General features: G+C 38.2%; 1 protein-coding gene across 1 annotated transcript; it reads right to left on the bottom strand.

The window, feature by feature from the left end:
* Window positions 1-1,375: 1,375 nt before the first annotated feature.
* LOC128218347 (xaa-Arg dipeptidase-like) lies at window positions 1,376-10,073 on the bottom strand. The gene is made up of 7 exons (XM_052925997.1): window positions 9,859-10,073; window positions 9,160-9,366; window positions 8,352-8,500; window positions 5,178-5,320; window positions 4,696-4,850; window positions 3,383-3,620; window positions 1,376-1,609 (listed from the first exon to the last, which is right to left on the bottom strand). The coding sequence occupies exons 1-7, from the start codon at window positions 10,024-10,026 to the stop codon at window positions 1,476-1,478; spliced, it is 1,194 nt and encodes a 397-aa protein (XP_052781957.1). The 5' UTR covers window positions 10,027-10,073; the 3' UTR covers window positions 1,376-1,475.
* Window positions 10,074-11,126: the final 1,053 nt, after the last annotated feature.

The following is an 11,126-nucleotide window of genomic DNA, read 5'->3' as shown; positions in this document are numbered from 1 at the left end:
TTTCGTGCAGGCGTGATATTTGAAATTATAATATGGACTGTTATGCTACCTTACAATAATTAACCTCATGAAGTCGTATGTTTGAAAGTCTAGCTGGCACGACAAACATTCATCATTATTTTTTCATTTCTTCATTTTTTTAATAAAAAGTACATTTGGAATTTATTTTCTAGAAGTCATCGATTAAGTTTTCAATTCATTAAGAAGCACATCACTTAAGGCATTGAACATTCAGAACTAAAATGTCTTGATTATGTGAGATACGATTTCACCATTAATCATTAAAACCTAATTTTCATTTCGTTCACGTCAATAATAGATATTCATTTTATACAGGAATACTTAACTATATTCATGAACGTATGAAGTGTATATACGAAATACATATACGAGCGTCGTGCTGCGCATGACATACGACACAGGGGGCCGTTTCATAAGACATACGATGTAAATGTTTATGACATACGACTTCAGTGTTTTCGACACTTGACATTAGTGTTTACGACACTTGGCATTAGTGTTAACAACATACGACATTAGTGTTTACGACACGCGACTTTAGTGTTTACAACATACGGCATAAGTGTTTACGACGAATGCTATAAGTGTTTACGACATACGACATTAGTGTTTACGACATACAATAGTTATGATTTAACTAAATACCATTATGCGTTTGATTGTGCCTTTGTAACAAGAATAAAAACAAATAATTGCAACATTATTACATTACCCATTCAAATACTTACAAACTTGAGGAACTTATGAAGGCAAAGATATGACAATACTTCTAAAGCTTGCTTTATTGTGTGAAATAATACCATCAGAATTTCGATAACTCATTCTCCGTAACAGACAATTTTATAATATAAAGACTTCTGAATTGGTATCTCTACTGTCTTGAAATGGATATGCATACTGCATATTGTATACATACTTAATCATGTTTTACTATACCTTTGTTCATTTGTTATAATCACATGCATGTAATGTGCTTTGATCATAAATAAATCTTGAATCGTAAAATGAAACATTTCGTATTAAGAAACTTTGCTGCACCTTTAATAGTTTAGAATCTATTTCGGGAACATCTCATAAAATCTATTGTCTGTGAATATATGACTGGAAAACATGACGAAGGTGAAGAGATAACAATGAACAGGTACTAACATTCATTAACACCCAAAGAAACGCATCGTCACGGTTATACAATTGCTAGATCTTAACATGATACAGATAAATTATGATCATACATGGGCTCCAATATGATACACAAGTTAAAGATTCAAAATATTTATTAAAGTATCTTAAGCATATACGTGCTACTTGGTACAATATATTATAAGTTAAACAAACATACTTATGTAACGTGAAAAAGAAAGGAAAAAGAATAGAACACATTTTTCAATATTATGCCCTATCCCTAATATGTCTTATCATTACTTTTAAAAGTATAGCAATGACTTGCACCAGGTTTACGTGTAGTTAGACCCCTCTGCAAACGCTTGTTTAATTTCCTGTAAACGATCTTTGCTGGTGACAATATCTACCGCTGTCATTGCGAGAGCTTTCATTACTTGTAGCGTGTATTCCTGTGCCATGGGTGAACCTGAAACGACATAATGACTCACGATTCGTACGTAAATCCTTCAAATGAAAAAAATAAAAGAGAAGCAGGTGGCTAAATGTGTACGTACTTATACATGTATAATGGAAACAAATGCGATTTTATGTATATGTGATATTTCATAGTTCTGAAACACGTTCACACTGTATGTTTTGCTCACACGTAAGCAGATACTACCTGTCGAAACCAACACGGTATAACATAGGTTTTGGCCTGTTCTGTAAAGGTAATGGTGCTGCCTAAGAGGGGAAAAACTACAGAAGAAAAACAGGAAACTGCAGAGGAGGAACAGGGTGTTGCGGAAGAGGGACATAATGCTGCAGAAGAGGGAGAGGGTGTTCCAGAAGAGAAACAGGAAGCTGCAGAAGAGGGACAAGGTGTTGCGGAAGAGGGACAGGGTGATGCAGAAGAGAAACAGGAAGCAGCGGAAGAGGGACAGGGGCTGCAGAATAGGTAGAAGGTGCTGTAGAAGAGGAAGAATGTTGCCCAAGTGGGACAGGGTGTAGCAGAAGAAAAACAGGAAGCTGTAGAAGAACATCCTGTCTGGATATTTCTGAAAGGGAAAATGTGCTGGAGATGTGAGACAGTTTGCTGTAAAAGAGAAAAGGGGAGCTGTAGAAGAGGGACAGTGAGAAGGACATGGTGCTGCAAAAAGGGACAGGGTGAAGCAGAAAAAGGGAAAAGGTGCTGCAACAGAGGGAAAGGGTGTTGTAGAAGAGGGAAAAGGTGCTGCAGAAGAGGAAAAGGTGGTGTAGGAAAAGGGGAAAGGTGCTGTAAAAGATGGAAAGGGTGTTGTAGAAAAGGGAAAGCGTACTGCAGAAGAAGGACATGGTGCTGTAGGAAGAGGGAAAATGTGCTGTAAAAGAGGGAAAGGAAGTTGTAAAAGAGAAAAAGAGTGCTGCAGAAGAGTGACAGTGTGCTGCAGAAGAGTGACAGTGTGCTGCAGCAGAGAGACAGGGTGTTGTAAAAGTGGGAAATGGTGATGAGAAATAGGAAGGACAGGAAATTTCAGCGGAGGGACATAAAGCTGCAGAGGAGGGACAGGGTGCAAAAGAGGAGGGGCAGGGTGCTGCATGAGAGAGACATGAACCAGCAGAAGTGGGACATGGTGATGCAGAGGAGGGACATGGTGCTACAGTAGAGGGACAAGATGCTGCAGGAGAGGTACAAAAAGCTACAGAATAGGGAAATGAAGCGTTGGACGCGGGACAAGGTGCTGCAGAAAAAGAACAGGAGGTTTTAGAGGGGAGACAGTGTGCTACAGAAGAAGAACAGGACGCTGCAGAAGAGGGACAGGAATCTGAAAAGAAGAGCAGGGTTCTACAGAAGAGGGACAGTGTGCTGCAGAAGTCAGACATGGTGCTGCAGAAGAGGGATGGGAAACTGCAGGAAAAAGGACAATGTGCTAAAGGAGAAATGGGCACATTGCACCTTGTTGATATGATGTTGAATTATGAGTTTGACAGAAATGATCAGGCGTTTTCGCTTAACTCAAGTTATATTAGGTTTAAACTGCAAACTTTGTAAAGTTTGATTTTCATCCTTATCACAAGTTTGGAGAAACAACATAAATAATTGACAGCCATTAGCATGTTCAAACAAAACAGTGCCCATCTTGTCACCCTGAGGGCAGAATTGTGCTTGCATAAAAGACAGGGTGCAGCACCTTTCCATTGATATTCAGCTTAAACCCCATTTAGCCGTGAAGAAGTTTTCCTTCAATAAAAAAAAGAAATAACAAGTCAGATGAGGTACCAGCGTCTCCAGTAAAGTCCCGAGTGTGGTTGACGGCTCTCCCGCCAATATGGAAGTTTGGGTGGATACTGGGCACCACTTGGGCAACATTTCCCATGTCCGTGGATCCGAATACGCTTCCGGTTCGGGTCGGAACTTCTGGTGGTTGAACACGTGACAGGTTGTGTTCAAAGAGGTCGACCATCACTCCGTTGTTCAACATTGCAGAACACGGTCTGTCAAACAGCTTATATTCGACCTTTGAGTTCAAAAAAGGTCGATAAGTTGGCCATAATTAGTAATGTTGTTAATGCGCATGCCGTGATTTCTATATAAAAAATACATATACGAACGTATGAGAATTCATGTAATTAAGCTGTAACATTAACATCCGTGAACAATATCATTAGAAATGATTACCCACCAATACATTAGGATACTTATATTGGCATTATTACAGTTAAACTACAGATAAACTTGAAATCCAGTGTAAGCCACTGACGTGATGTTGGTTAAAGAAAACATATACCTGACACCCTGTGTTGGTAGCCGCTAACTTGATGTCTGTTAAAGTAAACCGCTAACTTGATGTTGGTTAAAGTAAACATATACCTGACACCCTGTGCTGGTAGCCGCTGACGTGATGTCGGTTAAGGTAAACATATACCTGACACCCTGTGCTGGTAGTCGCTGACGTGATGATGGTTAAGTTAAACATATACCTGACACCCTGTGCTGGTAGCCGCTGACGAGTTGCTGGTAAAAGTAAACATTTACCTGACACACTGTGCTGGTAGCCGTTGACGTGATGCTGGTTAAAGTAAACACATACCTGACACACTGCTTGTAGCTGCTGACGTGATGCTGGTAAAAGTAAACATATACCCGGCACCCTGTGCTGGTAGCCGCTTACGTGATGCTGGTAAAGGTAAACATATACCTGAAACCCTGTGCTGGTAGCCGCTTACGTGATGCTGGTAAAAGTAAACATATACCTGACACCCTGTGCTGGTAGCCGCTGACGTGATGCTGGTAAAAGTAAACATACACCTGGCACCCTGTGCTGGTAGCCGCTGACGTGATGCTGGTAAAAGTAAACATATACCTGACACCCTGAGCTGGTAGCCGCTTACGTGATGCTGGTAAAAGTAAACATATACCTGACATCCTGTGCTGGTAGCCACTGACTTGGTGTTGGTTATGATAAACATATACCTGACACCCTGTGCTGGCAGCCGCTGACGTGATGCTGGTAAAAGTAAACATATACCACATATACCTGACACCCTGTGCTGGTAGCCACCGATGTGATGCTGGTAAAAGTAAACATATACCTGGCACCCTGTGCTGGTAGCCGCTGAGGTGATGATGTTTATGACTTTGTCTCGCAACAAAAACATTTCTTGGTCACTTGGAGCGCGGACAGTCACGTGAAGTCTTGCGCGCTCTGGTATAATGTTAACCTTTACTCCACCCTCCAGAATAATACCTGGATAGAACAGACATATGTTTTACTATGAAGTGATTTGGGATTGTCGCCCACGTAATGAGTGGCTAAAGTCGGAACTTTTACCCTTGATTTGGAAAAAATATACTGTTGCAAAAAATAATTCGTTTAGCTTTATGAATATGTCAATAGCACATTGGTCAAAAGATCGACATTGGATCAAATTCCTTGTGATGCGACGCATATTTAACAAAATAACTTGAATAAACGATTCATTTACGCTGTGTTTTCTTTATCAGTAACCGTTCAGGTTCGAAGACAATGAATATGTATTTAGCTTGTTAACTTTTTGATATAAATTTAGATTACAGTGTATTCTCCAATCCGGTTTGCACTGTTGTCGGAGAAAGGAAATTCCTTGGTAGCACGTGACAGCCGCGTCCAGGGCGTTGACGCCTTCCCATGGGTAGCCAGCCGCGTGAGACGCCTTACCCGTGTACACAATCTCCAAACTTGAAAATAACAAACAGAGTTTGATTCTAATCGTGAAATCAAATGTTTCAAACTCAAATATGAGACAAGTTTTAGAAATGTACAAGTTAAGTTGTTAGGTGTCTACTAGCAGCTTGCCAGAAAAACTTCGACAAAAACAATTTTAAAAATGCACTCAAAAGATACATGACTGTTTGTGGACAATAATTATCCTGAATAATAAAATGGGTTACAGAAAAATATGGCCATGCAAGAGGCTGGTTTAGTTTCCAAACTGGGAACTTGTACATTAAGCTTCTACATAACCAGAGTGTCTGAGGTTGAGAAACTGCCATTACTTTCGATAACATCGATAAAGTGTAACATGACGTTAAAAGATGTACTCTTACTCCCAAATAAGATTTGGTTGAACACGTGACAGGTTGTGATAAGAAAACATACCGAAAACGATGAATAAATATCGAAAACAATGATTCTTATGTAGGATACCGGGTTAAATTTGACAGATAGGTGCAGAAAACAGGGTATTTCTATCTTATGAAACTATAGTAGATCACAGTAAATCTTTTAGCATTAACCAATCATATTTGTTTTGCGTTTTTAGCTATTAAATACACGGTTACATTCCTTTTATCAGTAAATAATATTTTCCATAAAAGTATTATTTAGTAAGTACTTAAAGATTAATCACTCAAAATATAATTATATTTGTTATGTGTATGTATTGATTTTTAATAAGAGTGTCATTCAGATGTTTGCATATGACGTTGCTAATTGTGCGGAAACGGTTTTTAAATTGCAACAACAATTAAACGTTAAAGATAGTTTTTGTTCAAATACCGGTATGGAGGTCAATCTTGATAAGGCTGAAATAATTGTTTTTAGAAATAGTTGCGCTTCACGAAATAATGAGAAATGGTAATTTTGCGGCGTAAATATCAAAACAACATCTGTTTATAAATACATGTGTATATTGTTTAGTCCACAGTTGTCATGGACGCCAGCACAAGACAAACTAGCAGCTCAAGCTCAAACAGCTACTTTTGCTATTAAACGTTACCAGAAACCTTTTGGTTATTTTCCAACAAAAGAACTGTTTAAAATGTTTGACACTATGATTAAACCTATTCTATGTTATGGGTCCCAGATTTGGGGCTATACATTCTGTCCTACGATTGAATATGTACAAAACGATTACTGTAGGTAGCATATCGGTGTATATTAAAGCACTTATACATGTATGATTCTTGGTGAATGTGGAAGATTGCCTTTATGTTTAAATTATTTTTCTAATTGTATTAGATATTTTTGCAAATTATTACAACTTTCTAATAATAGATACCCTAAACAATGCTACTTAATGCTCAAGTCGTTGGATGAAGTTGGACGCCCTTGCTGGGCAACTTATATAAAGAATATGCTTTTTATGTATGGCTTCGGTTATATCTGGATATCTCAAGATGTTGGCGATGGAGGATTATTGATTGTTTCAACCCAAACTGGCACGAATCTATTTACAGTTTCAGTCGGTGTTTTCATTATAAAGAATACAAAACTTGCTTAATGTGGAACGTTATTTATCTTTAGACATACCGTACAAACACGAATTCGCTTTTAGCAAATTTAGATGTTCAAATCATAAATTGTTAATTGAAACTGGCATAATAATATCCCAAGTGAAGAACGCATTTGTCGGTTTTGTCTAGATAATATTAACATTTTTGTTTTAGACTGTGAATACCATGCATTCTTTATATGTTGTTAATATAATGATATACGAAGGCAATATTTATTTAATTGGTATTCTAATGCAGTAATGGTACTGAATTAGATACAAATCAATCTGAACACGTATTATGTATACGATCTCCTTCTGGATTATTAATGGTTAAGGGGAAGTAATCATGAATTTTATTTACACTTAACTTGTATCGATTAATTACCCTGACACAAATAATGCCTTTCATGTATGTTATGTATTTTGGGCCAGTTGCCTTTAATTACCCAATAAACTCTTGACTTGACTTGTCAATGCTGTGAACAAAAGCATAACTGTTAGCATAACCACGCCCCCCCCCGTCCGGGGAATAGCGGGGACTTTGACTTTCGGTCCAGCCAAGTCCGGGCAAAGTCCCCGCCCTACGAACTGCTCATGAAACCCCCGCCAAATGCCCCTGCACCTAAAGGACTCTAGGAAAGGCCCATTCCCCGCTATATTTGGCGTGAAGACAAAACCACCGCACTCAACCGGCAAGCGGGGCCACCTGGAAGGTAATAACACGGCCCATTTTCCCGGCTATCCCCGGTATACCCCCGGACCTGGGGGGACCGTGGTTACAATTGACTGGTGCATTACATCACCACTGTGACATGTACATACATGTACATCTAAGCACGAGGACATTCAAGAATGGTAAAAGACCGCTGCCATTTTACAACAGTTTTAATTATCCTGAAGCGTGTTTGAGCTGGCCGAGTTGTTAAGATCAATAAATAAGCTTGATAAGACTTGCATGCAACTTCTTCGCCAACATGCAGGCACAAATATCACAAAAAAGTCAAGTTGAATTTCAATCTTAATCTCGAACTCAACTCAATTTTCCACATGAGAGGAGAGTATGATTTAAAATCTTGCAGGTTTTTATACATTATGAAAACATATTTTCTCATATATTTTTTTTTATAAAGATTTTGTCAATATTTCAAAGAAACTTAATTCCAGAGCAAAAAACATCTACTTGTGTAATTGTTAAAAAACAACAAGAAATTGTACTAAAATACATATTTTGCTAAAGAATATTATTCCTTTTGAATCTTGTCACCAGGCACACATCAACATATTATATGGTAGAATACCTTTTCAAAGGAGTAAAATCGTATGGTATTTTTATAACTTTTAATGCTATGTGGCAAAATGAGTTGAGACTGAGACTGAGATTTGACTTAAGTTTTTTCGTGATTTTGGGGCCTGGACGACGTCAACAAGAGGTGACTTTAAATTAATATCGCTACATTTCTTATCGAATTGTCGAGCTTAATATTTAAACCAACCCGTAATATGCTAAGGCGATAGGACGGAAATCGTTTTCCGGAAACGGATGCGCCATCATCGCGACGTCGACGTCGGTAAAGGCGCCGGCTTCTATCAAGTCAATTTTTCCGCCCGCGCTCTCCTCCGCTGGGGTTCCCAATACAGTCACCTAGACGTTCAAATGTATCTATTTGTTTCATGTTCAATTATATCTCCTACAATTTAACTGATACAAAGTTATCAAAATCTTAAAATGACACTCTAATTCAAAATAACTACATACACATGTATAACAAACATAACTTTTGACTGATAAACCTTTCACTTCTTACTAAATAATGCATTTATGGAAATATTAATTACTGATAACAAGACTGTAAACGTGTATTGAATATTGCAGAAAGCAGAAAAATATTAAATGATTGGTGAATGCTAAAAGATTTACTGTGGTCTTCTAAAGTTTCATAAGGTAGAAATACCGTGTTTCTTTGCTCGTTTCTTTCAAATTCAACTCGGTATCCTTCATAAGAACCATTGCTTTTACATGTATTCATCCTTTTTGGAATATTGAGACAATATTATTTATTGTGGTAAATCTTATATTGGAGTAAGAGTGCATCTTTAAGCATAGAACATTGTAGAAAATGGAATGGAACTTGACGTCAGCTGCCAGTCACTTATCTATGTTACATAGTTGCAGGTTAGTAAAATGTGTTTCGATTATCAAATTCATTCAATTGAAAACGCCAGAGAAAACATCTTAACATATATTAGTTGATAGATCAATAGTTTTCTTCCAGTGCCCGCAGAGAGGAATCATAGACATACCTGTCCGAGAGGTTTGCCAGCGGCCTTCATGGCGGCCATTAGTCCCAACCCGGCTCCGACTCCAACTTCTGCTATTAAGTTGTGACCACATGCATGGCCTATTTCCGGAAGCGCGTCATACTCGCTGATGAAGGTCACGTTAGGGCCGTCCTCTCGGGAACCGTACGTCGCTCTGAACGCCGTCTCCAATTTGTAAGAACGCTCAGTCTGCAAGTTATGAGTAGAAGTTTTAAAATAGGAAGGAAATGATTTCATGTTTAAATATTTAATTTATCATTATGCCCAGTATATAAAGAAGCGAGCTAAAAGCTTATTTATACTTTTGAATAAGTAAAATGCACAGGGAAATTCATGGCATGCATAAAACGACAACACAATCCTGGTTTGTGATAGAAATTCATTAAGGATAAAGAAACTCGTAGTTAGTTTTCACATCGCAATACAGAGAATGTCGAGAATGGAGGTCGCAGATGTATATTTATAAATAATGGACATCAATCTCTACCTTACTTGGGAACGAACGGTATGATCACATACTTTAATTTATTCAAGCTTTACTCAAAATCAATCCAGGCGACATGGTAAGAAATTTTAAAAGATTTATCACCGACGTAGATTGGAACTTGTTACAGCAGACCGGGGACCAAAATATGACGCCATGTAGCAATCGCATTGGCTGTAGATGTAAGTTGTACTTACTTGAAATCCGTGATTTTCCAAGAAGTCAGTGAGAATATTGTGCGCGTGCCTTTCTTCGAATCCGAGTTCCGGTTTACTCCAAATCTCCGTGCTGATATTGTTCAACTGTTTCTTTGCGGCGTCTATGGCTGCACATGCAGCTAGCTTCAAATCCTCAACGTCACACATATTAACAGGAAGTGCTTATATGTTTAAGGATACATAAGTTCTCCTTAGTGTACAAATTACTATATTCAACTTATACATGTATGTAAAAATGACGCATTTTAAGGTCATGGTAATTTATAGTCGGGCTATACGCGAGATAAAGCACACGGTGTGAAAGACTGAATGACGCTCAAGTCACAGTGATGTTTTAAAAGTGGGAAGACCCAAACTAAGTTCTTTACAATGATGTTTTGCCACCAAAACGCAGTGATAAGATTTCTGGAACTCTGTTTACCATTACAAAGGAATACAAAGACAAACACATTTTTGTCCTTTTACACAAATACAAGGGTTTTTTTTTTTCAAAATAATTATAATTCAGAATTATAAACATAACGGCCGACAATATTACTCAGCTTCATTTTTTGCACCAGAATGCTTTTTAAAGCATCGAATGTGTTTGGCTTTGAATAATCGAGTGCAACATCTACAGGGTGTTTATATACCACGTGATAAATTACGTCATATGTGCTACGTCAGAAGGCAACATTTTGCTTAAAATAAAGACTTAAATCAAAGATAGCTTTTCTTTTACTACACCATTTTAAATGAACAAAGGGCAGTCTATGCCGCTTAAAGAGCCACGCCTTCGTTTTATTACCGGAGTTTGATTAGGTGATTAGTTTCACCAAACACTTCGACAAACCTGTTTCCAAAATACTGTTTTTGACAGTGCTCCGTCAGACGACCGTATTGTGAAAAGGTTTGTCGAAGTGTTTTAAGAAACTACTCTCTCAATCAAACTCTGGTAAAAGACCGAAGGCGGGGCTCCGTTAGCGGCGTAGACTGCGCTATTTTCTATTCAACATGGTGAAGAAATAAGAAAGTTATCTTCGTTTAAAGTCTTTATTCGAAGCAAAATATTGCCTTCCGGGGTAGCATTTATGGCGCAATTTATCACGTGGTACTCACACACTGTCTTTAGCATGTGGATCGACTTCTGAAAGAAACCGACCGCTGCCGTCCACGGGTTGGAATATACACTGACAATATCATCAGAAACTTACTACTGAAAATGTGAGCCCATATGGGCCTTTGCCTTTGCAAGGCATACATACATG

Source organism: Mya arenaria, chromosome 14 (assembly GCF_026914265.1).
Source record: "Mya arenaria isolate MELC-2E11 chromosome 14, ASM2691426v1".
NCBI classification, from domain to species: Eukaryota; Metazoa; Mollusca; class Bivalvia; order Myida; family Myidae; genus Mya; species Mya arenaria.
This window is presented reverse-complemented; position numbering and strand designations above follow the sequence as displayed.

What these genes read in the sequence shown, in the direction of transcription:
- LOC128218347 (XM_052925997.1), bottom strand. Translation starts at nt 10,026, where the DNA reads ATGTGTGACGTTGAGGATTTGAAGCTAGCTGCATGTGCAGCCATAGAC. An exon ending in TGGAAAATCACGGATTTCAA is followed by an intron (nt 9,367 to 9,858) that starts GTAAGTACAACT and finishes CATAACTTGCAG; the next exon opens with ACTGAGCGTTCTTACAAATT. An exon ending in ATCGCCTTAGCATATTACGG is followed by an intron (nt 5,321 to 8,351) that starts GTTGGTTTAAAT and finishes GTTATTTTCAAG; the next exon opens with TTTGGAGATTGTGTACACGG.